At 43.0% G+C, this 26788-nt stretch overlaps 2 protein-coding genes and 1 long non-coding RNA gene across 4 annotated transcripts; 1 reads left to right on the top strand and 2 right to left on the bottom strand.

The window, feature by feature from the left end:
• Positions 1-499: 499 nt before the first annotated feature.
• LOC4343084 (subtilisin-like protease SBT5.4) lies at positions 500-2209 on the bottom strand. Its single transcript, XM_015790306.3, has 3 exons — positions 1923-2209; positions 1651-1748; positions 500-946 (listed from the first exon to the last, which is right to left on the bottom strand). The coding sequence occupies exons 1-3, from the start codon at positions 2111-2113 to the stop codon at positions 882-884; spliced, it is 354 nt and encodes a 117-aa protein (XP_015645792.1). The 5' UTR covers positions 2114-2209; the 3' UTR covers positions 500-881.
• Positions 2210-3475: 1266 nt separating this feature from the next.
• Positions 3476-12339, bottom strand: LOC4343083 (uncharacterized). 2 transcript variants are annotated; one of them, XM_015791353.3, is made up of 10 exons: positions 11985-12339; positions 8145-11021; positions 7980-8060; positions 6247-6399; positions 5786-5949; positions 5550-5697; positions 5311-5433; positions 5018-5105; positions 4176-4366; positions 3476-3739 (listed from the first exon to the last, which is right to left on the bottom strand). In XM_015791353.3, exons 2-9 carry the CDS (start codon positions 10863-10865, stop codon positions 4185-4187), a joined length of 3660 nt encoding a protein of 1219 aa, XP_015646839.1. In that variant the 5' UTR covers positions 10866-11021; positions 11985-12339; the 3' UTR covers positions 3476-3739; positions 4176-4184. The 2 variants fall into 2 exon arrangements, with proteins under 2 accessions (XP_015646839.1, XP_015646837.1); XM_015791351.3 differs by lacking the exon at positions 3476-3739 and having other exon boundaries at positions 3861-4366.
• Positions 12340-17689: 5350 nt separating this feature from the next.
• LOC4343082 (uncharacterized) lies at positions 17690-20481 on the top strand. The gene is made up of 5 exons (XR_001547295.3): positions 17690-18287; positions 18411-18490; positions 19341-19431; positions 19524-19797; positions 19883-20481. It is a non-coding gene; the product is annotated as an uncharacterized lncRNA (long non-coding RNA).
• Positions 20482-26788: the final 6307 nt, after the last annotated feature.

Raw genomic sequence — 26788 nt, 5'->3', positions numbered from 1 at the left:
ACTATTGTGTGATGATGTGAGACAAGTTGGTGCAAATTTATACTCGGATATAAAATTTCTTTGTTGTTCATATGCAGGTGTTTCTTGAGTCCATGGGAGTATAGCCGATGATGGATTGGGACTAGGTTTGGTAGAAGTTAAAGGTCCAGACGATCAACGATATCATGCATGATTCTCAAGCTAGAGAACAATGCATGTGGAGGTGAATGTTTTCATATGGTATACATGTGGTGTTGTGTGCGTATGGTTTCCAAAGATGTTTTCTTTTGCTCTACGGATAACTCGTGCTTGTAACAAGAAAAACAAACTTAGTGTATGCATCTTTCTTGCAAGGAGAATAAAAACAAGTGAATTGAATACTCTGCATTACTTTTGTATATTATGTTCTTAAATGTTATCAACTTATCACCTCTCGTTGCATTAGCCACAATTGCCACATCATGAGTAATCTAGTGTGCAAATCATTCCACAGGTCAATATTGTGGATTAAGTTGCCAAATAAGACCCAATCCATCATAAGATTATATTCCATTATAGGTTCTAACATACAGATTGTATATCACTAGATGTGTAGGAATTACAACAACATTGTAAAGTAGGAATTACAACAACATTGTAAGTAATTGTTATTCCCTCAATTAGTAATACATTGGCTGTATATATTTCGATGTATGTATAGTAGAGAAGATCAATAAAGAATAACATGAAACTCTTTCACAACAGAGCCTATAGCCTTCTTTACTGCCTAATTAGATTGTCGATTAGCATAATCACCAACATCGGAGAAGCATGAAGAACATTTCAGTATTGCACTATACTTTGTATCATCCTCTCTCTCTCTCTCTCTCTCTCTCTCTCTCTCTCACAAAGGGAAGAAGCTTTCAGTTGAGGTTGTCCACAGCATGATACATCTGATCAGGGCGCACCTGAAGAACTGCAGGATGCTCTGAACAAAAGAAATAGAATAAAATGAAAGAGTGAATCTTGTAAGGTTCCAAGGATTTTAATAGCATATACATGCAGCAAAGGAAAGAATAATTTTATCCACTTGGGCTAATGAGTAGCACACAAAAAGTTTATTTAGGAACGGGATAACAAGCAAAGAGCAAAAGAAAAGGAGGAAACATGAAAAGAGACCACAAAGTTTGGTTTGCATGCACTTTATTCTTTGCATTGGTGAGCATGATCCCTAACCTCAGTTAAAAGATAAAACCGGGAAAATTTACACGATTACACCCTCAACGAAGTTATACCTTTCTCGGCCTTCTAGGTAAGGTCAAACACTCGGAAGAGTGCAGTGCATCATCAGCAAAGCTGTGAGCCAGAGCCACTACTGAACCAAGCCTAACATTGACCTCGGAATTGCCAAGAGGATCCCCTTGGGCCTTGGCCCTTTCCTCTGACAAAAAAATTAGTCCACTAATCCCAGAAAAACCTCGCCGCAATTAACTATTAACAACTGCGCTTAATTACGTGTGTAGTATAATATGATGAACATGTGAAGACCATCGGGAAGATTTTACTACTAGCGAGAGATGGAGAAGATTCTACTGCAGCCGACATAAAGTTTACTGATCAGTTCATCATAGTTGGGAGGAACAGGAATACAGGATGGATTATACGGAAAGCAGCAAAAACTAATTAACTCACTCTGCAGGGCGGAGAGCTCCGGCGGCGTGAGCTTGGCGGCGAACCCGCTGGCGACCGCCCGGTAGCTGTACAGCAACGCCTCCTTCGCCCTCTCCTCGCTTTTGCAATTGCAGAGAAATTAAGAGAAAAACAGGGTAATTAAAATCACTCGGTGAAAGTTGAAACAGAGCATGCACATCGATCGGTGATGCGATTTTTTTTTTTTTTGCAATTTTTGTCTTTCCGTTATCTTGGGGGTGATTTGGTGCTCGCAGCTAGCTAAGCTAGGCTACCTGCCGAGCGCGGCGGCGAGGATGCACGTGTGGTAGGCGACGGTGTCGGCGCCGTCGGCCGGGGGCTGCACGATGACGATGTACACGCCGGCGGCGCGCTTCTGGCCGTCCTCGCCGCCGCCAGCGGCGACGCCGAGGAGGGCGAGGAGGAGGAGTACGGTGGCGGTCGCGGCGGAGGACGGGTGATTCATCGTTGTCGTTGGTATCCTCGGCCGGAGACGGCGGCGGCGGGCAGCGCAGTGGGTTGTCTGAAACGGTTTCTTGATTTCTTGGTTGCTTGTGGCGGGAAGGAGGATGAGGGAAGCGATGGTTGCTTATATAGCACAGAGAGAGGTTGATATGCTCACTCCAAAATATGGCGCCAATTGTTTGGTATTTGTTTTTATGTGGCTATCAGTTTTAAAAAGTAGTACTAGTGTGCTACCACCCATGGAAAATACGGAATCAGAGTAGTGAACTTCTTTTCGTCTTTTGAAGATTTGAGTGAGCTTATGGCCTTGACTAGATTAATTATAACAACGAATAAGAATGGGTATGCTGTCATTAACTATGTCTGTAGTACTGTCCTTATCGTAGTAGAGTACTAGATATGAATGGAGTGGAGTGAAATATGTGTATGGCCTATAAATCCATTTTATTAAATTCTAGATTAAATTATATTACAGACTTGTCCATCTCAGCTTCAACCCTCTATGTCGATGGGTATTTTGTTTACATTTTTGGTATGCAATATAAATTACTTCCTCTGTTTCAATAAAAATATGAGCATTTCTGAGAGTTTTAATAGAAACTAAGGTTGAGACGAGAAATTGTTGTAATTTATTGAGATAAAGAAGTATAGATGGAGAAAGACTTATTTTGCTGTATAAATTTTGAATCATATAAAATTATATTTTGAAATAAAGAGAGTAGTAAATTAGAATAATTAAAGTTACTTTTCGCTGAAGGGTAAATAAACTTCTATCTCTAGGTCAAGTCCAAAGGTAGTAAATCTACAAAGAGCACGGGCAAAATTTACTGTAACATATCGATCGGTAGCAAAGTGTCCTCCAATACTGGCAATGTGGCATTTCCACCTTTCCAAACATGCGACTAAAAACTGTTTTACGCCGGCATGTGATAATTTAAAGATCCGCTAGTATGATCGCCATCACATATTGGTTGCTTGTTTCATCTGCCTAATTTCGGTGGAAACCAGTGAAAACAGGAGCCTTACACCATTTGTTGCAGTCTGGCTAGATGCACAGATTGGAACCCTAGGAGTCTTCTTTGGCTCTTTTTGCGTGGATAAGCCTCTACTCTACAAGATGAACTCGGACAGTGCAACTTGGTAGTGTTAGCCTGTTAGGCAAGCATGTGCCCAATTATTAGCGAGGCTCATTTCATGATTCAATTTACATGAAAAGAGAAAAGGAAGAGATAAGCCTCTAATAAATTGGGCACATGCTCTAGTTAGTTTTTTTTTTCTTTTTGGGCAGAACAAGATTAGTCACTTGATCATCTCGGTTTGCGAATAGCACTGGTCAATCTCTTGAAAAAAAACGGAGTAGGAGTACCTTAAAATGTTGACTTTCATAGACGAAATAAAAAATTGCACTGATGCAAATCCAATCTCAATACACTATTCTTGGGAAGACACCAAGGTCAGCTCATTCACTCAGTCTCAAACTAATGGCAACTGTCAGATTGAATCTCATTTCGTAGTTTCCTTTTTGGCGTCAAATAAGGTGGGTGAAGATCACACATTGAAAACCAACAGCTGACGACAATTAGAGGTACTTCTCAAAACTGGGGAAAGGCCACCTTACCCAGTTACCCTGCAGTGAGAATGAAATGCCAAACAATTGAAAGTACATGATGTGAGCGCTTAGTTAACCACCTAAAAAGGATAATGAGAACACAAAAACTCGCATATATCTTCATAAAAAAGGAAGAGGCTAACAGAATTTAAATGTCCTGTATAGTTTTTCTTATTCACATTTGAGTACACTATAGCACAGCTTTCAGTATATGAGCGAGGAGCTTTCAATGATAACGTTTCTCCAAATCCAAATAAGGCTTTGTACATCATAAAACCCCCCAAATAAAACGGTATATAACTGGATGCAGCCTTGCCCATGAGAAGCAATTAACTTTCAAACCACTCTCTATAGGGCACACATGTATGTATTACTTTCCAACCAAATACATGTATGTATTACATTCTCAACCAAAAATAATAATATACAAACTGGAACCCATAAGTATTCCCACCTGCGCCGTTTATTTGGATGCCGCCTTTGCCTGATTTGCCGCAACTGACATGGCACGGAGTCGTCCAGCTATCTCTGTGAATGCTGGGCGTTGTGATGGATCTGGGGCCCAGCACTGCTCCATAAGCCTTCTCCACTCTGGATCACATGACGCTGGCACAGGTGGCCTCAATGTGTTGTTTACAATTCCCCCTGCAACCGGAGTTTCAAGATGTCGTATTATAAGTTGCTGGACGAAGAGAACATTTCAAGAACGGGGAGTTCTAGGGTCATCAAAAAGGACTGAATTCAAGGAAGTACAATGCTCCGCAAAAGACTTATTTAGTCATGTTGAATTGTTGAGTACCAGAGCACAATACTGGTGTGACTTGGAATTTAAGACAGCAGGGTTCAGGACTGCCTAATTAGCAAAGGAAGCATGCAAAATTGATTGTTTTATAGAATACTAGTATCATACACTATTTTCTGATTAACTTTATTGCCCAGAAAAGGAAGAAGTTTTTTTAATACTTAAATAGTTTGTGTACTATTTAGCCCACACTAGAAAAGCTAATACAGTTTGCAAAAGATGGGGGAAAATTGTCTTCTTTGTTGTACATAAGGTGACAGGAGCCATAAGCTTGTAGATATGTCAGAATGGAGCCGTGAACAGCTATGAATAGATAGTAGCATAGGTGAATCAAACCTCAAGGAAAAAATATAAATTTGCACAAGCATGGGGTAGGTTCAATGATTCACAGGAGGAGGCGAATATTTAGTTTTCTCAGTAAGGAAAGAAAAACACATGAAATATTCTCATATTAGAACAAACAATTCCTAGAAAATGAGGGATGAATTGCATACCAATAATTGCGCCATAATGCATATTGGCATAGGGTTCTTCTCCAGTAAGTATTTCCCACATAACAATGCCAAAGGAAAATACATCAACCTGTAGACAAATATATGACTGAGTACCCTAAACATAACTCTAAAAATATTGCTATAGTTGAATTAATTGCATATAAATCTGCAACCTGGAATTGTTTTAAGTGCTAGCACATATTGATGATAGAGGATTCATTACCCATAAGGAACATTAAGAACATGGCTAGAAAGAATTGAAGAAAAAAGAAAACCAAGAAAAATGTTTTTACCTTTTCAGACACCTTATTGCTGCTACCATTGAGTAATTCGGGTGCCATCCATGGGAGAGTCCCCCTCACACCACCTGAAACCAGGGTGTTTCTTTTTATTTTGGATAGGCCAAAATCACCAACCTGAACAGTGAACAGAAATCGAGATGATAAATCCACTGAGTGATCAAAAAGCAAAGCAACTATTTAATAAATGGTATAAAACAGTGCTATAACACTAGAAATGAAGTGTGACTCACTTTACATATAGGACGAGATTGATCTTTAAGATTCACCAGCAAGTTATCACACTTCAGATCAAAGTGCACGATATTTTTCGAGTGCAAATACTCCAGCCCAAATGCTGCATCCATTGCTATGATAAGCCGCTTACGACGATCAAGGTACCTGCTCAGTAAGAAAACAAAGCACACTGTTACTCACCCAAAACGAGCAAATTAATTTTCTTTTAAAAAAAAGCACAGGAAGCAGTTACTTGTCCTTGCGCTGCAAGACATGCCGAAGAGAACCATTAACCATGAACTCAGTTACGGTTGCCAAGGTACCACCAGGGCCATCTTTCACAACACCATAGAAGGCCACAACATTTGGATGGTGAAGCTTAGAGAGAATTTCAGCTTCCCGCCAGAATTCATTTGCCTGAAAAAACAACAAAACAGAAAGTAAACAGTGATACTCCAGATATCTTCTAAAGATTATTCAAACAATAGTGGGTGTGGATCATCAACATCGGAGCATAGAAGTACCCTGTTTAGTCTATTGCATGTAGCGATTGTGTGTACTCATGGCATCACCACACAATAACCCAAATCCCTAGTAAGACCAAGTGTCCGTATACAACAAAATTTATACAACCTTTCATCCTCATGCCTTACTGCCATATTAATGCAAACCTAAACAACTGTAATTTATGCACAAAGACGTAGAAGAGCTCACCAGTCTTTCTAGCTCCGAAGATCGTCCTGTAAAGCAGCTTTTCTTTATTCTCTTAATAGCCACATCACTTCCCCTCCATTTTCCATGATACACAGTGCCAAATGTTCCAGAACCAAGTTCCCTAAGTTCTTCAAGGTCTTCATTCTTGATGATCTGTGGATAAAATATTCAACTTCAGAATTCGAACAAGATAATCCAGAAAGAAATTAATCAAATGTGTAGAAGCATTCAATGCAGCCTTGCTAAGAAAAATATTAGCTATTGCAAATAAATCACTCCTTTTGGCCTAATTTACCAAACAACTAACATGAAGATACATTACCAATGCATGCAATGGAGTCCCCAAGTCTACCAACAGAAATGATTTCTAATGGAACAAGATCCAGTGGTATAGGTCAACGTGATTCTAAAAGAACAAAAGAAACAGAAGAAGATGATGATGGCATCCGAACAAATTTAGTGCGGAAAAATGTATCAGCAAGACCTGCACAACCCTGGACTACTGTTCTGAAAGTAGATTATAGAAAAGCAATATCAAATTAAGGGAATCACTAATTTGGATTGCAAACATGTATAATATCAATTATCCAAGTAGTTGAAAGTTATCAACTTGAAACAAAAAGAGACCATATAGCACTGATGCTATCTCAGCATAACCAATTCATGGAATTGACTTGTCAAACCTCAGTCCTGAGGGACTTGGTTTATTCATATTTGGGTAGTCTGTAAGCATTCTGTTAATTAGGTTGGACAAAAGGACTTGCCTATAGATCAGAATAGCATGTAAATCAGGACTGCGATAATCTACTAACCAGTAGCTGAATCAAACAGGGCTTTTTGTGGCAATATTATTTGCGGATTGATGTTTGATTGCGGATTTTGTATGTTTTCTCCTAAAAATGATGTAACTTTTCTAGTTTGAAAAGTATGATATACTTCTATTTGAAGTCTGTTGCAATGCATGGTTACTTGGCTAGTCATAAATGATCACAGATCAAAGATAGGAAGTTCATATGCACTTCTCCCAATGACATGTTATTTGCATCTGAAATACTACTTTTAGATTGCCTTCTATGATGGAGTTAATCAATTTATACACGTGCACTAAATCAGGTGTCCTGACCTCGCCGCCGCCGCTTGTCTTGGCCGGGACAGTAGCTGGATCATTCAGATTTATTGTCCTGATTTAGTGCCGCTTTAGATTGCCGCTTGTCTAACACTATCAACAGTAGCTGGATCATTCAGATTTATTGTCCTGACCTCGCTATCCATATTGATCTCAAATGTCCACTTATATAGGGAGATTTAGTGTGTTACAATGCCTAGGATTCAAGGAGGTTTTATGCCTCTAATGTGGCTGTTACAAAACACAAACTCTCCTCTAAATATGGCTGTTACAAGATTCATGACTCTCTTGATTGCTGCCCTTGATGAGATCAAACATTGGCCAAGTAATGGCCCTGTAACACAAACATTGTTTCTGATGCTTCAATGTTTTTCCACTAGTTAAAAAATTACTTCAAACCAGCACTATGGAAAGAACATACTGGTTTGCCCACATAGCTAATTAGATATGCATACCCAAGTTTGCAGACACAAGCATGGCATATTTTGTGTGTTGTACTTATAGAACAGAACAATGCATGTTAGCTATCTTAATATTAAAAAAGAATGCCAGTACTAGGAGACTAAAACAGTGCATAAACTTCCCTAAAACCAAAAGCCATTTATACCTGCAAGTATTCAAAATTATTATCTTTAAAAGAGGCATCCATGACTGGTCCAACAGCTTTGCCCTCCTCAAATTTTGGCTCCTAAACAAGGTGAATTATCACAAATTTATGCACCATTAAGTTACAAAATAAAAAGAACTTCAGAATTCATTAGAGCATAAGTACCTCAAACTCAGGAACAGATGGCATCATCTCGTGCATATTAGTATAAGGATTGTCAACCTGAAACCCTTCAACATTCTTTGTCATAGGTGGGTTGTCCTGTGATGAGATGAAACCTGGAGGCAAAATACTAGAATCAAGATTGATGCCAGAAGATACTGGATAAGTTTCCAGATGAACATCATTCTGAGGAGCCACATTCTTCACGTTAACTGCATCATGCTCTGCATGTACCAAAGGATAAACTCCCTCCTCGATCTTTGCCAGGTCTTGCTCCTTATTTTTATGTTCAAATTCATTTTGTGCAAGGTTTCTGAAGAATGACCATCTCTGAGGTTCATAATTATGCATGTTCAAGCTAAGTACAGGTTCATTGAAAGGGCTTAATGATTGTGCTGCAGTGTTGGCGAAGAAATCAGAAAGAATGTCAGGGGAGGTCCTCTCACTCATACCACCAACAATGTCCTTATTATCCTTTTTAGGGATAATTGGTTCCTTGTGAGAATCATCTAAAGAACTGGTGGAAGGTACAAATGGATCACAACCAACATCAGTTGGGATTGCAGGATTGGGGGTGTCCCAACTAACATGATGTGGCACAGCAGAATGATCCGCCTGCTGATTGACTATTTTTGTGCCATCAGAAGTTGCATCATTCAGATTACATTTAGCTACAGCATTTTCCGCTGCATGCATATTTTTCTCTACATTTCTTGTACTCATGTCAGTTGAGGACCTCTTTTCACCAAGCAGTTGTTCACTAAATGTGCTAGTCTGTTGTACAGTATTGGCACATTCTTTCTCAGGTGTGACACTATCAACAGTAGCTGGATCATTCAGATTTATTGCCCGAGCATCTAAATTTGATTTTTCAGTCCCCTCAATTGCAGGATCAGAAGCTTCTGCAATGGATTCCTTTGCCACACCAGACTGTGACTGAAGAATTAGAAACTGAGAATTAAGTGAATCATCAGATTTAGATAACCGGTTTAGCGACCCGGCCTGCTCCCTAGGTATCCGCTCAGAATGAAAAACCCTTCCAGAGTGAGGTGGCGGATTCTTATTGCTGTGGTCCATCATGTCAACTTGAAAGTCAGAGCAGCCAGATGCAAAAGCTCCACTAGAGTGGCGATCATCTTCATTACACTCTGAATCTTGAGCAGCAGACATAGCTTTTGATGCTGTATAAGTCTCTAGGCTCTTTGCACTGTCACTTGGTTGAAGAGAAGATTTCAGGCCTTCTTGAATGGAAGTTGTAACTGGGACATCTGAATTCATATAGTTTGTACTAGAAGAGTCATGGTGAATCACAGGAACACTCATATTCTCAAGGGATTGGAAATAATCTAGATCATTCTTTTGAAGTGGCACTCTAACAGAAGGCTGTTTTTCCTCCTTCATTGATCCTTCCATCATACTATCATGGTAAGATTGTTGGTCGAAAGATTGCAGTGAAGTAGTTCCTGAGTACGGTGTGCACTGAGAAGTATATCTATAACCAGAAGGTACAGATAAAGGAATAGATGTCTGGCCCTCAATGTCATAAAATCTTTCACTGGAAGCTGGGAGGGAGTAATCAGAGCCCTGAACATGCTGCATCCCATGGCTATGGTAAGGATACAAATTTGCAGTACTGTCACTGGAGAGGGTCACTGGTAATGGTACTGAAATCAAAGCAGGAGGGACAGCAGTTGATGCACTCATGCTATACAAATTTGAACCATCTCTACTTGAATTTGGTTGGTTACTATCGTTGTTGAGATTAATGAACTGATCCAACTCATTGATGGACGTGTTTCCTAAACCATGCCCACTTGAAGGCTTTGTAGTTCCCACATCCATACCATTGATGGCAACAACATACTGGATCCCAGAATCACTATCCATACTGCCCAGGCTGAAACTCATGTCATCGAAATCAATGGAAGAAACAAGGAAGATCCTAAGCTTCTGGGACCCCTCCCCATTGTCAAGAAAACCACATTCCTCCATCATGTTTCTCAAATCTTCATCATTTGAGACTGAGATCAACGCATCAAGATCTTCACCTGGTAGCTGATACTTGATAACGTGGGGTTGATTATAGATAGCTGTTGTCTTCTGTTTGAGCTCCTGCCAAGAAATGTTCCTACTGATTCGAATAATATGTGTCTCACCACCAACATACCTAAGCTTTCCATCACTTGGTCGGGGTAATATTTTTCCCCCAAAGCTACAGAGAATTTTTATCCTTCTGGAGGAGTCTGAAGACTCAGAAGAAGCATAGCCATGGGACAGTCTCTGACTACTTCCACTGCGAGATGGGATTCGTGGAACTGAGCTAGTTGACACATGCCTGCTTCTGTTTTCATTTTCAGCAAAAGATTTTCTTTCAATCCCCTCTGTTTGCTGGATATCAGTAGTCAAAAATATTGCGGCATCAAATCTACTCTCTGCACCTGTTCGATGAGCACCGAGGAGTCCTCTAGGATCTTTGAGACCAGCACCAGATGCAACATTTTGATCATGAGACATGCCAGAAACCAGATGCTTCTTAGGTATAGCTCGATCTCTCATGAATTCAAGAGCAAACTCCTCCCCAGTCTGGATTGAATAATTAAGGACAGGCTTAACAGAGCCCGAAATAGGGTAGTCTGGAACTGGAGAACTGGTAGGTGCTGAGCTCGAGGATCCATGGATGGTACTTTGAGCTGCAGAGCGAACATCATCTCTTCTAGGTTCCATCAGGCTCTCTAGGCTAATATATAACAATTAAGCAAAATCTATCATTCACAGTCAATTTTTCCATCTATATGGAAACTGACTCAATTCCCTCTACCCCCTGTATCCAACAAGCAATTCATCACCAGTCAGAGAACACCATGAATAATTTACCTCAACCTACAACAAAGAAGCATAATAATCACTGTTAACAAGAGCATGCAACCATAGAGTGTGAACACTGAAAAATCTAGGTACCCTGGTCCAAAATTAGGAAACATGTCTATGTTAGGAAGCACAGCAAGAGATGGTGCACCACTGTGGAAAAGCAAGAATTGCGCTTGAATCAAGAGAAGAGGCAAGAAGCAGGGACAAGCTAATAGTCCAGCCAAGATTCCGGTGTGCGGTGAACGGGTGAAGTAAAGCGCACTAGAAATGAAGTATATTTCTATGATATGCTTCAGCAACACGTACTAAAATGATATAAAACATTACTATAGGCAGGTCCATGCTGTACATATAACCAATACCAGAAATGAATTATATCTCTATGATACGCTTCTGTATCAACGCATTACTAAAACGGGTAAACGACATAAAACATTATTATAGGCAGGTCCATGTTGTACATATAACCGACGTCGTTTTGTCTTTGCGCCACATTTCCAACATCCATAAATAAGCATGTTTTCACCAATCCACTGCCAATGACATTTAATTGCCGTGCGTTTGCGATAGGTATGTATTGCATAGGCCAAAAATCACTAGTGATAACCACCAGGTTGACCTAGCGTGAAGCCCTAACTAAACTGCTATACCTATCATCAGTAATCCAGTACACAGCTAACAATCCCGATCGGATTGGAGCATCCGTTCCAGGAAGAAAAATACCTAGATTTGATTGCTCGTAGCTCGCAGGCCCCAATTTTTTTTTATTGCCTTAACCCTAAGACCTAAAGTGGGGCTTCGGGGTTCAGTTCAGTTAAAATATTTTTGGGGGAAAAATCTTGCCAGGACAAAGAGAAAACCCTAGCTTCCAGATCTAGAAGAAGAGAAGACAAGGTTAGCGCAAGTAGAAAACTAGTTGCAGGTACACGAACACGAGAGGGGTGAGGATGCGCGGAAATCGGCACGGGCGCTCACCTGAGGCAGGACGACGACGGGGCAGCCACCGCTGCTCCCCTCGCGGGACGGATGGAGATCGGCGCGCGCAGGCAGGCAGGCGGCGGCTCGGGCGAACTCGCGAGGCTGGCCGAGGGGATTGACTCGGGCCGCGTGGAGGTCAGAGGCAAGAGTACTATGCGGCGGAAGCAGCAGCAGTAGCAGCAGGAGGAGGAGGAGGAGGAGGAGGAGGAGGACGCCGGCCCAGCTGCTCGAGCTGGTGGAGATGGAGATCGTCGGCGTCGGCGGCGGCGGGCGAGGGAGACGGGACGGGGAGGTTGGATTTGATAATAGGGGGAAGTTTCAGTGTTTTGCCATCTATAATTCGCAGTCGCGTGCCTCTCGAGTCACAGTTTTTGGCTTATCTGGAGTCTGGAGAGGCGCTACTACTGTTCAAGGGTGGGATAGGAGAGATCAGTTGGTGGTAGCAGCAGGAGCCCATGAGAGAGGTCTCTCCTTTTGGTTTCAGTAGTTGGCACTATACTGTCATGGTTTCTTTTTTGTGGGGTTATCTTTGGATGGTTCCTTCAAGAGCGGTGTAGATAGAGATATGCTTCCTTTTTTAGGTTGTGTTTCTTCTTGTTGTTTGTGATAATGGAGTGATTTGGTTGGTTGTTGGATATGTGTGTTGGTTTATGGTATGTTTGATTGTTTGGTGTGGCTTAATGCTGTCATCTCTTGATCATGATAACGGTGATGACGGAACTTAGGAGGGCAGAAGCGGGGAAGCTATTGCATGTTTAACCGAGTTGTTGATTATAACCAGAAACCGGCTTTGAATTCTAGATTTGTGGTTTACAATTATCTTTCAGGTTTTCGTCTTTTTAAAAAATGCTAAAAAAGATGACCAGAAAATTTATTTAAAACTATCTTTAAAAATATGCAGTACAATTTGGTGCTAGATTTGCAGCGCGTAGCTTTAATGTTTAAATTCTGATATATATATATATATATATATATATATATATATATATATATATATATATATATATATATATATATTTTACATATGTGAATGTGATTAGCCAAGTCAAACAATTGTGACTAACATTTCTCTTACCTTAAGAGAGCTCGCTTGGAGCCAGGTAACTAGATAAGTGTAATATGCATGCGTTCCAGATAGGAATGAAAATGGCTCGTAAACAAACGAAAACCAGCTTTACCGTTTCTGTTTTCTTTTTTTTTAATCGAAAAGCCTAGATACGAAAATGGAATCAAATAAAAAATTGAGCGAATATAGATCGGAGTAAATACGGTAACAAGTATTTATTGTTGTTGAGATATGAAAATTAAACAACTCAAACTGAGCTTCTCAAATCAATGAAGAGATATAGCTCATTATTTTTCTAAAATAATAAGTGGACATTTCTATTTTTTATTAATTAATAATAACACAGATAGTTGTGCACTTCAGAACCAAAATAAGTAATAACAATATCCGTCAGTATCATCCCTAGTTCCAATCTTCGAGGTAACTGAAAATATATTGCAAATGTTGGATATGTTTTTGTAAATCAGCTTATAATTGAATAAGCCTAGCTTTGAAAGGCCAAGACCGAGCTTTGTGTGGCCCAAAGACAGCAAAGTCCAAGGTAGAATTAAAAGTTGTGTGACAAAAATTTTATAAAAGTATTATTAGAAATGAAATTACATCTTTTAGGATCTAGGGAAAGAAAACACATGAAATTGGGATGATTTTAGAGGTGGTAGATAGTAGGATGAATCAAAATTACTATGAATCCGTTCACTTTATCGTTACTTTCAACTCTATCAATTTTTGGTGGAGTAAATTTTAGAAAATTGCAACTTTAATGACAAAATTATCAGTTTGCTGCAACATTAGCGACATGTTTCAGTTTGCTACAACAATAGCGTGGGAAATTATCACAACACTGCAACTTTTACGTTATATGTTGCTACAGTTTTGTGATAATTTCCCACGCTATTGTTGCAGCAAACTGAAACATGTCACTAATGTTGCAGCAAACTGATAATTTTATCACTAAAGTTGTAGTTTTCTGAAATTTACTCATTTTTGGTGTTACCAAATTTTTGTAGTTCTGGAACTTTTCTCTCATAAAAATGCTACCAAATTTTGGAAAGATATCAAACAAAATACATTCAACAATCCCAAAATTTGATATTGCTAAAATTTGGTGAGGTTGAAATTAACAACAAAATGAACAATCCCTATATATTGTAACCTAGCATCAGCATAACCTGAGGATTTTCCCCTTTTTTCATCAAGCAATGAGGAAATTATCTACAAAAGTACTATATTCATCATTTTTTAAATGCATGACATTATTAACTTTTAATGACATAATGTTTAACCATTTATCTTATTAAAAGAATATGTAAAATATGTAAAAACCATATAATAAGTATTGTTTATTCTGTTTATCAACGAAACAATAAAAGGTCTTCAAGCATAACCATAGTCCATGTTTAGCTCTATGGCTACATGTGTCGGGCTCAGGGTTTTGAATTTCGAAACATGGTTTTTTGCTTGTGGGGACTGAAAGAATTGAAATCACCAAAATTTTCGGTAATTTCAGAACTTTTTAGCCAAAGTTTTTTGAATTTTTAACATATTGTAACTGGATTTGAACAAATTTTGACCAAAATTACAAATATTTGACAAAAACCAAAAAAATTCGGGGAGATTTGTGCTTTGCCGGTGGGGATCGAAATTTCAGAAATTTTGAACCAAAATTTCAAACCATGGTCGAGCTACAGTCACAAGCCAGTAAAAAAGTATATTCAAGTATATTATGCTTTTGGCTGCTGCAGCCGCAGCTCTCTCGCAAAGAATGTCTCCTAAACAGACACATATTTACACTAATTTTTTGAATGATATACAGATGGTGAAAATGCCATGTCTAAGTAGATAGCATCTTATCTATACTCCTTTAAAAGAACCATCTCACTATTGTTTTTGCAGTTTTTACAAAGGCAAAATTGTTTATATAGCATTTTTTTCCATTATTATGGAACAGTCCATCATTTAGTTCAAACAAGTGAATAATAGATAATCAAATAAGCAAACAAGTGATTACCAAGATGTTTGATAAAAAATATATTTTGCTATGATATATTTTTTCTTTTTCTCATAGCAAAATTTGGGCATTTTGCTAGTACAGAGAGAGAGTGTACAATGCGATGATCAGCACCATGTTACATAGGGTTTCTAGCCACCTTAAGATCATCTAGATGCCATCAGCTGAGGCTACAAACCCAAGGGTTAAACTAATTTAAGGATGCACAAATTCACCAGTGCTTTTTGCCCACGTTGCTCCGGGGAAATTACATACCAAAGTAATTAATTATTACTACCAAATACGGCTATATTTAGTCAGTGAACTGGACTGAATCAAAAATAGTTCTACACAAGCAGTAGCTCCCAAGCTAGCAGGGTCTGGGTCTCCGAATTATTCACTTGCAGCGCGTGCAGCTCCGGCAATCCCCTCCGACCGCGCAGCGAAGCCCCGGTCGTCGCCGCCGCAGCGGCCGCGCTGGTCCCTGACGACTGCACGCCGTCGTCGCTGGCGGCGGCGCCAGCCTGGCGAGTCTTGCGGTGGCCGCGATCAGCCGCCTCCTCCTCCTCTTCTTCCCTCCTCTGGCGTCCACGGGCGCGCGACGCGGCTGCGCGATCCGGCGAGGCGTCGGCGCGGGAGTTGGAGTGGGAGTGGCAGCTGGCGCTTGTCTCCGGCGCCGCAGACGACGACGGGTGGCGGTGGGCAGCAGCTGCAGCAGCCAGCGTGAAGTCAGGCACCACCCCGGCGAGCGCGTCAATGCCGCGGAGCTTCTCGACGGCGGCGGCGACGTCCTCCGCGGCGAGCCCGTCCTGCTGGAGGCACCGCAGGAACTGGGCCTCCCAGTCGCCGTCGCCGGACTTGCCGCCGATCGCCTCCGCCAGCGCGCGCCCAACCCAGAACAGCACGGCCTTCTCGAGGGCGCGCAGCGGCACCCTGGTCTCCAGCGGCGGCGCGGCGGCGGCGGCGGCGGTGGCGCTCGGGCGGCCGTCCCATGCTGGCGCGACGAGCACCTTCCCCTCGGAGCTCCGCAGCCGCAGCAGCGTCGTCGTCGTCGTCGACGTCTTCGCCGCCATCGTCGATCGGCCGTCGCTCACTCGCTCGCGCGCAAGCAAACGAGCATGAAGCGATCGAGCTGATGCTGCTGCCGCGTGCTGGTCTATTTATCCGCGGGAAGAATTCAAAGTTCGAATCCGACGCGGAGATGGATTAATTCCGAGTTTCCGACTCCGATTTCTTGCGCACTTGGGAGTTGCGATACAGCGAGCACCCCGCGAAATGGAGCGCTCCGATTTCGCCGGCCACAAATCTCAACGCATTCTGACGGTCTAAAATTTAAACTGGTATTTATGTTCTGCTTTTATTTGCGTATATATGAAACTTCACTATAGTATATGCACATTGAAAGAATATAATACGTAGTATGGTAGTAGTAGAAATGCCACTTATGACGGATAAAACACCGATCTCTATTCGGATATATCATTTGAAAAAGCAAAATACACATATCCTAACTTTTCAATATACATGCAAGAAAATTCTTATCAAACTTTTAAAAACAAATCAAGATCTCAAACGTTTGATGTAACTAGTTGATGGTTATGAAAAAAATAAGATTCAATCATAATATGCCATATAAGCGTTTGCAAAATGTTTACGAGTCTTTGCATAATGTTTGTACGATTTTTTTCTTGTACGGGTATTCTTTTTTCCTTCGAGATATGCCACTGAATTCCGCTTTGAATGAAAAGAGCATAAGCGTACGTGGTACTTTAAGAGGCAGCCCTTACCAATATACATGACCATATGGCCCGAGGCCCGACGGCCCGACCCAAGGCACAGCAATTTAGCCTGGCCCAAGCATGGCACGGCCTGACTAGGGTCGGGCTCGTGCCGGCCTGACCCGACAGCCGTGCCGTGCCTGGGCTGCTCCCTTGGCACGGTGGGCCGGTACGGCCCAGCACGGTGGAAGAATAATAGAGGGACCCAAAATAGACTTATCAACCATATAAGGCAACGCCCAAAGAGAAGAGGAATACAAAATAGATTTATTTTCCAGCCATATAGACACAACCCAAAGAGATAAGGGAGGAAAACTGGACTTATTCTGTTGAGAAACACGATGGGCTGTCGTGCCTTCGGGCCGGCCCGGCACTGCCCGAGTCTTATTGGGTTGTGCCCGGGCCGTGTGTGCAGCCCGTGGGTAGGCACGACACAGCCCGACGTGTATGTCGGGCCGGCACGACCCGACTGACCTCGGCCAAGGCACGGCTGTGCCTGGGCCGTGCCGGGCTGGGCACAAGCGTTGTTAGCTTTTTTGCAACCATAGCCAAACAATTAATACAAAGAGCCCAGTTTGTATCTCTACTACTCTCTCCGTTTCATATTTTAAGACTTTCTTGTATTGCCCAGTTCATATCTCTACTACTCCCTCTGTTTCATATATATGAATATAAGTAATGCTAGAAAGTCTTATAATATGAAACGGGAGAAATACCTTAAAATTCTCTAGTGGTGGTGGTGGTGAAAGGGTTAAGATTGCTCGTAGGATCCTCTCGCAAAATCAACGCTTGAGACGTTAGACACCCAATTTCTCCGCAATCCTTCCCACGCGCGTCTTCTCCCCTTTCCGCGTGTGCCCTCTCCCCTTTCAGCTTCCTCCATCGCGCCTCTCTTCCCAACCGTTCTCCCCGCTTCCATCGCCGCCGCCCCCGCCCGCTACTCGCGTGCTTCGCCCGTCACACGGTGACTCACACCGATCCACGCCGCCACCGACGACGATCTCCTCCGCGCCGCCCCTCCGTGCAACCCCTAACTGCCGCCCCCATTCCTCCCCTCACCATCCAACCTCGCCACCTGACGATTCCCCTAAGCGCCGCTCTCCCCGCTTCCATCGCCGCCCCCCGCTGCTCGCGCGCCTCCGCCCATCGCGCCGATCCACGCCGCCACCGATGACGATCTCCTCCGTGCCGCCCCTCCGTGTATCGTCTAACTGCCACCCCATCCCTTCCCTCACCATCCAACCTCGCCGCCCGACGATTCCCCTAAGCGCCACGCGCTCTCATCCGTCCCATCACCATCTCCTTCCAACCTCTCCGGCCATCCGCCCTCATCCCTCCCCTCGCCATGTCCTTCCAACCTCATCGGCCATCCGGACGTCGCCCCCTGCCCGTCGGAGATCGACGGCCGCCGGTTCCACCAACCACCGCAATTGACCCCATCTCTCATCTCTGTGTTTACTGAATATTTGGTATTATACGGTGTTTATTCATCTCTCATCTCTGTGTTTATTCAGCTATGTTAGGGATGTGGAACACAATTCTTCGTGTTACTCACTGATTTAACTGAAATTTTGATTACTGAACACTTGCAGCATAGTGTTTGATTTTGACCAAATCCACTATAGTGATGGCAGATGAACAGTGATACTACTTCAACATCAGAAATTTTCTGGTACGGAAGGATGGTATATATTGCTATTACAATGTTAGAATTAAAATGCATGCTCAGTACGTGTTGCTACCTCTGAGACATGTCAATTTTTCAGATTGCTGTTCACTGATGCTAATGTGAATTATTGCCTATATTAATTTGCCTGTACACCATGCTGTTGAGCTCAGCATAACTTATATTCACTGATCCGTCCCCTCTGTCAACATGATTAATAGGTTATAAATATAGATCAATGAATATTGTCGTTCAGAACAAAACTTAATTACATCAAGACGATACAATCAAACTGAGTCTAAATAAAGCTTCCATTATCTTAAAAAAAAAGAACAAAAATTAATGGTTTATTGATCAATGATCATTGCCATGGGAAACTTCTAAAAATGCAGGTGTTCGAGCATCTGTTTTCCTTGCAGTTAAGTTCTGAAGAAGTAAGTTGTGATATATATATATATATATATATATATATATATATATATATATATATATATATATATATATATATATATATATAATTTTTTGGTTAACATGCTTATTGGACCTTTTGCTGATACTACTTCTGGAGGCTCTTTATCATAGTTGTAAGTTCAGCGAAGATGAGGTGGCTGATTAAGAGTTGTCTAATTACAACCAGTGCATTGTTGACTAGCTTGATTTTTTTATCCTTTTGTTCATCCGGGGCAAAGTTATTTCGTAAAGTTGAAAATGATTTTAGAAGTTGGTGACTATTGTTACATGTGAACGGATGCCTGATTTTTAACTAACTTCGAATACTACATGGGATGCATTGATTTGGAATTCAGTGTGGCAAATCCCTTCAAATGTAGCTAACCATTTGTTACTCTATGTGAAGCATGTTGTGAGGATTGTTCAGCTGGCTTGCACACATTAAGATATGGATAACAATATTGGGGGCTCCACACCAGCATCGTTAACAAGATCACGTGAGTTTTTTTTATCGGTTTATTTATGTGCATATTATTTAGTCCATTAAGGTGTGTTTTGCATGTTGAATTCACAAGATTTCCTCCATCAGGCCCTTTTGCTGATATTACTAATACAAGTGCCGGGGATAAAAAAAGAACGTAACAGTATTGGGTCTCCCCCCTCTTATCTTTAACAACATCAAGAGTTTTTTTTGTCAGTTATATTCAGTCCATCAAGATGTCACTTGCGTACTAATTTCGCAAGATTTCCTCCCTCAGCCCTGTTTGCCGATATTACTAATGCAAGCGCGGGGGGATTTACAAATAAACCATGTCAGTAAGAGATGCACATCCTCCAATTTGCCGCAAAAGGAAATATGCAAAGTATGAATACGAAATGTAAAACATGCAAGTTATGAATTTCCATTTTGTACCTATTAGAGTTAACATAATTTGCATGTGTGCACAGATCTGCAAGAAGGTGGTGCTAATCTCAGCGCATTAGAATTAAGAAGGAAGTGATGTGACCATGGCTACTATGGATACAACCGTTGCTCACATCATAGATGAACAACAAGATATTAAGTTCAAGTCCTCCAAGTGCTGGAATCCGATTCTGCTACACTGCTGACTTCAAACGGCCACCAAATCTGCATACGACCTCCGTTTTCGGCCCGTGAGTACTTGATGGAAAGCTCTCGGAGTCGTCTTTCCAACGGATCCAGCATCATCCCCGAATTCCATCTTGTTTTGACGCAATCACAAAAACAAGGTGCTGCGTCACCTGTCATGGGCCTTTGGGCTTGTAACTTCGTTTGGGACCCCGGCCCAAGTGGGGCCCAGTGGGGTGCGCCCCAATCTGGTAGAGCACGACCCTAGGATCCTCTTGGTCGTTCTCGCACCCCTATAAGTAGCCAGATACCCCTTCAGGGTTGCTTAGGGTTTTGATTAATTGTAAGTTTAGCCATTGCTACTTAGCTTGCAGCGCGCATGTCGGCTAGACCGTCCATCTGCTTGTTCGAAACCTCACTTTATCGTGTATCAATTCATCTTTGTGCGTCTTGTCTATCTAATAATTCAGTTGCTTTCTATTTTGTTCTTGCTTGTTTCTTCGATTTGCTTGCAGGAATAAGGTTGATATGCACCGGCAAGATTAACAACCCACGAAGAGGTGTATCGATCGCTAAGGCGCAACATAACGTCTAGTACGTTTGTAGTCGGGTCGTCAACGTTTCTCCCAAATCGTATTTATCATCAACTCACTGAAAGATCGGGCCAACAACAACCTTGATGTCGAGTGGAACTCAGGGTTCATCAAGAAGCGTGCTATAGAGAGAGGTACGCATCAATGAGCCCAAAGAAAAAGGAGGTGTGGAAAATGAAGACCCGTGTGTACAAGCAACAGAAGAAGGAGGAGTATCTAGGTTTAAATCAAACTGCTAATAATTATGTTATAGGTTCCTACATAACAATTATATGCTTGTTACATGCAAATGAAAACACTATTAACACCATCTTATCCAGTTCGTTACATCGTGCAGAAAATGACCCTGTTCAATCGACTGTTACACCTCACCGCGTCCCATTTAATGATACAGGTACATTGCCGTAAATTTATTGACAACTAAAAATAATCTGGTTATTAATTTGCGGTTTCTACATATACTATCGGTATGTACACTTAAATGAAAGTAACCTGATCATTTGATCCTGTTCACATATAAATTTCGTAGTCAATACTTGTTTGTTATAATGGCACCTACATGCAAATTTTAAGCGTACCGAAATTGTTTCTCCTGATGTAAATTTGTAGGTGATTGTCTCTTTAGGTGCACAAAAAGCAATGACAAAACTGTAGCTTCAGAGATGGAATTTTATTTGGGTTATGAAAGAACTGGTCTATAATGACCTATAAAATCTTAAGCAAATACAGTAAAGGGCATATGTAGTACTCAGGAGGTTTAATACATGTAAAATATTCATGCATAGATTTGAAAGAGGCTTGAAACAAGATTCCGCTGATATTTTGATGGGTTTGAAACACTTTCAGTAGGATTGTTGAATCATCTAGTTGGCTCTCCTTGCCTATTGTGCGTACCTGAACGGACAATATTTCAGATCATGGAAACCAAATCCCAACTCATAAAAACCAAAATGTACAAAATTTTATTCTCTACTCCTTGTCATTCAGTCCCAGAGGGATGGGGAGAGGGGGAGGGGGCGTGGCATGGTTGTAGCAGAGGAGGTGGCGCGGATGTGGGCAAGGGGGTGCACTACAAGTGCGGATGGTTGGGGCGGCTTGGAGCGTCGATCTTGTGGGAGGATCCTAGCTGTCCGATCTGTCAGGACTCACCGCCTCCAAAAAATATCCATGTATTATTTTTTAAAACATTTTGAGTTGTTGCATCCCATGCTATCACGTTGAAAATGCCTACTCCTGTGGCCTCATCCTTTTCAGGTCCAGCTGTAATATGTTTGTAGATACAACCAGTTTTATCAACTATACCAAACTAATTTTTAATATTGTTGCATGTGGGCAACTCCACATGGTGATATTACAAATGTAAGCGCTAATGATTTAAGAAGATGCCATGTAAATGAGAGTTCGACACTGCAGCAAGGATCAAACCATGCAGTATTACAGTCCGTTGATACGACTGGACCTGGTAATGCCTTCATTCTTGCATTTACTTTGCATAAACAATATGGCGATAGAGTTGTTCTGAAAGTAATGTTCTACGTTCCAACAGGAAGTGTTTCTCAACGACCCATGATCACACCTAGGCATCTCCCGTTTACAATGATCAACAAAGTAGCGCATTATGATAACGTGGAACACATTGGATCCCCTTTCAGTTGCATACTTCAAGGAATAACACAAAACATCCAGACAACTACTTTACTACTTCCTCCGTTTCACAATGTAAGTCATTCTAACATTTCTCACATTCATATTGATGTTAATGAATCTAGATAGATAACTATGTCTAGATTCATTAACATCAATATGAATGTGGGAAATGCTAGAATGACTTACATTGTGAAACGGAGGGAGTACCTGTAAATTGTAACGCCCCGATTTTCGTTCGGGATTAAAAATCATTTAATAATGCATTTTCTAGAAATTAAATAAAAGTTAAACCAATTTAATCAAGTGGAATTATGGAGGAAATTAAAATTTTCTTTAAAAATCATTGGCCGGGAATATTCTGTAATATTCTTTGTGCCCTAATGTACTCTCTAGAATTTTCCGTGAATTTTCGGAACTCAAGAAATAATTTTAAAAGTACCAAGTTCATTTTAACCAACTAAATAAAAAGAAAAACAATTAAAATCCCCCTTCCTCTCTTTGGGCCATTTTCGGCCCAAGTCTTCCTTCTCTCCCGTGGCCCGCGCGCCCCTTTTCTCTCCCTCTCGGGCCGGCCTCTTCCCTCGGCCCGCTCGGCTCTCTCTCTCCCTCAAGTCTGCTTTACCTCCCTCGCCCGTTTTCCCCTCTCTCTCTCTCTCCCCGACAAGTGGGACCCGAGGCCCCACCTGTCATCTTCTTCCCCAACCTCCTGTCGCCCCAACTGCCGCCATGGCCGCCGGTTTCGCCCCACGACGCCGCGGCTCCCGCGCTCCACCCCGCCCCACGAGCGCGTGAAATCGATCCCCTCCACCTCCTCCACCTTTCCCCCCACTCTCCCCGCGAAAATTGGCGCCGGTTAACCCCTCGACCACCCCACGTCGGCGCCCCACTTCGCCAGCCGATTCCGCCATGTCCGGCCTCGATCCCGCCTTCCCGAGCCCATAAAAAGCACCCCCGTGCTCCCCTCGTCCATTTCCCCTTGTTTCCCGAGCCCGGCACTCTCTCCCTCGCTCTCCCCACGCCGCTCCCGCGCGCCGCCACACTCCGGCGAACTCCGGCCGCCGTTTCCCGTCGCTAGGGTCGCCGCCGCACTGCTCCGCCGCCACCGCTGGCTTTGCCACCTCAAGGGCACGCTCGGCCGCCGTTTCTTCCTCCCCTTCCACCACGCGAACCACCTCTCCACCGTGCTCCCTCTCTCCATCGGTCCCCGGCGAGCTCCGGCCACCTCTAGCCGCCGCCCTAGCCACTGCCGCGCCGCGCCGTTTGCACCGCCGGCTTCTCCGTGCCTCGCCGCACCCCGGCCTCCGCTCCGTTTCCCCATTTAATCGCCGCAACCACCCTTTCACCGTGCATCCCAAGCCACCTCCACCCTACGCCGCTGGGCCGCCGTTCCGCCTTCGTCCCGAGGAGCGCCGACGCCGAGCTCCCCCGCCTTTCCCCGCCCCTCGTCGTCGCGTCCTTGGTGAGCTCCTCATCTCCCTCCTTGCCTCCCTCCTCTGTCTCCCGTGCGTGCTGCCGCGCCGGTGGCCGCCGCCGGCGACCACCGGGCCGTGCGCCGCCGCCGTTAGGTCGGCCGGCCGACTTGTCGCCGCCCCGCTTGCCTAGGCCGCCCGGATCCCCTTGCCGCGCCGCGCCGCCACTTTCCCGCGTGCGTCGGCTGTCGCTGCAGGAGGCCGCGCCGCCGTGAGCCGTCGCTCGGCCGGGCGGGCCTGAGCAGTGCCCGTGCTCAGCCGCGCCACCCCGTGGCCGCCCGATCAGCTCGGGCTGATCTGGGCCGTCGGTTCCCGTGGACCAGCGGTGGACCACCCCGTGGTCCCGGTCCACGGTGGACCACTCCCTTGCCCGCTGTCGTGTGGGGCCCCCCTGTCAGCGCCGCTGCCCTTTGATGACGCCAGCAGGAGCCTTTTCCTTTGATAAAATAATTAACAATTGCACAATAATTCGTTAATAATTCTAGAAATTCATTTAAATGGCTCAAAACTTCTAAAATTCATATCTAATTCATTTGAACTCCGAATTGAGCCGTTCAACTTGCAAAATTCATCTAAAATTGAGCTCTACATGTTTGTTTACTTTTTATGTACTGTTTCCTTGGTTTTTATTAGAGTTTTTCCTCGTTTTGCGTGCCAGCGTGTAGAATCCGTCGTTTCGGAAGTCCGCGATCGCGAGGAAAAGAGTTCGGAAGATTGTTTTGAAGAAGCAAGGCAAGTCACACATTCCCCTTGAGCATGTTGATCCCAATTTATAAATGTTTTACCGTTTGCAAATAAATATGCATGTTTTGCTAATTACATGGGATCCGGGTATTACCTATCTGCTCGCTTGTGCCATGTTTACTTGATATCTGTCCTTTGTCAACCGGGGGTAATAAATCGACTAGCTCATGTTACTTATGTGACCTAGCTAGAACTGTATGCTTAGCCATGCTTAATTACCACTAGCTCAGTTGATGGGATAATTACAGTATTAGACCTTTTTAGTATCAGAATGAGCTGCGTGCTCGAGACATCTGGCCATGCTTCATGGTCGTAATTATCCAACTAAAATGCGACTGAAGGGTGGGCTGTGGGTGCATGGTTTTGCTAGTCGCACCCATGGCAATTAAGGACCGGTTCGCGGGAAACCCTGGAAGAATTTATCGTGCTTACCACAAGCCAGCGTGGGCAACGGCTGGGCTTGTAGTGTAGCTTTCCTCTAGCTGACGCATCCAGGCAAGGGTGGGCGTGATGGAGTTTGGATGGGCCTTGCGACGGCCTATGCGGCTTCCGGATTCACCTAGGCATGAGGGGGGACTGCCCGCTGCCTTGCGAGGAGTGGGGGTGAAACCTGAGGTGTGGTGTGCTTGGCTAGAGGGGGTTATGCGAAGGGTCCTGTCACGGCCTCTTTCTGGTATGTCGTGGTGGCATGTCGGCGCACGGAAACATGTCGTGGGGCTGTGTCTTGTGGGTACAATTGTACACCTCTGATCAGAGTAAAACTATTCGAATAGCCGTGCCCGCGGTTATGGGCGGTCGACCAGATTCACCGTGATTAGTCTCACACCTAATAAATCGACCCAATGCACTGTAGTTCAGGTGGGTTGGTTAGGCCTGTTCAACGTGGTGTAGCGTTGATCAGTGGAGATTTAATGTTACTTTAATTACTCAACCGTTTTACCGTTTTCTCAATAAAATGTTTTACAACCGCCTTTATGCAAATAGCCACAAACCGTCCTTGTATCCCTTTGCACGTCTGCATCGTTGGTGTGGCTTGCTGAGTACGGTGGTTGTACTCAGTCTTGCTATTATTCCCCCTTTTCAGAAGTGTAGTGCTTCTGAGCTGAAGATGGAGTTAGAGGACCAAGGCTCAGACCCCAGTTGAGTTTTGCCTGTGGAGTGGAGCTGAAGCCCCGCTAGGATCGCCTTTTTCTGCTGCTGTCGTTCTGTTTCGGTGTGAGGACTAAGTGCCTCTTCTGTAAGTATTTTACGCTTTATTTACGTTTGGAACTGTATATTACTTGTCGTTTTGTGTACCCTGGCTAGTCCTGGACAGGGATTTAATACGCAAAATAGTCTGGAAATTTGGGTTAAATTTCTGGGCGTGACATAAATACAAGTAATTTTGTAGTTTTAAATGGATGAAATTTTGTGTTCATAATAATGGTAAATATTATCAATCGGCCGCTGGCCAATATGCTTGATTACAAATGTAGGATATGCAGATCAGAACTAATGTTTCAATTTATTTTTAAGATAAACAAATTTGATGTATTGTATAGCAACGCAAATACATATACATTAAGTAGATATGTTTAATTCTCCAATCCCATACTTCTCATTGACACATCAAAATAGTACTTCCCGTACTACTATTCATGTGGCAAATGCATACAAAAATCACTGGAAAATTAAATTATGATTTTGGAGATCTTAACAAGTGTGTAATTACCCGGGTGAGTTGAATTGTCTCAAATACCTTTAAAAATATTTCTAATCGTTGAAGCAATCACATGGTCACCCATTGAAATGGTACTTATGTGGGACAACTTTTTTGAAGAATGTACTGAACCTCATGCATTTAGTCAACAATTTATCCAATAGGACTGTAATGTTAACATTGATTGATTGTAGTGGATAAATGTGCGCATGAGGATACTCAAAATGCTAGCATGACAATCAAGAATACTCGAGTTCGTGCATCACACAATTTTTCACAAGAAAAGTTGGAGTCAAGGCGTGCTGGGGATAGGGCCAAGTATGCAACTCAAACACCTACAGAAACAAGCTAAACGGGATCGGCAAAGATCACAACGTCAATCCTTAACAGTGGAACAAAGACGGGAGATGAACGCCCGTCGTAGGGTGGCAAGGCAAAATCTGCTAGATGTTAAAATCCATGATATGAATGCTCACTGTAGATCAAGACGACAAAATGTTACTCCTGGAGAAAGGAGTACTCATTTGACACGACGTAATGCACGATATGCAACTAGGCGTGACAAACCATGCGCTGAATCCATTGCATTGGAGTGCCCTAAGGGTTGTAGCT

The sequence above is a fragment of the Oryza sativa genome, chromosome 7, assembly GCF_034140825.1.
Source record: "Oryza sativa Japonica Group chromosome 7, ASM3414082v1".
Taxonomy (NCBI): Eukaryota; Viridiplantae; Streptophyta; class Magnoliopsida; order Poales; family Poaceae; genus Oryza; species Oryza sativa.
The sequence above is the reverse complement of the archived record's forward strand: the minus strand, read 5'-3'. Positions and strand labels throughout refer to the sequence as shown.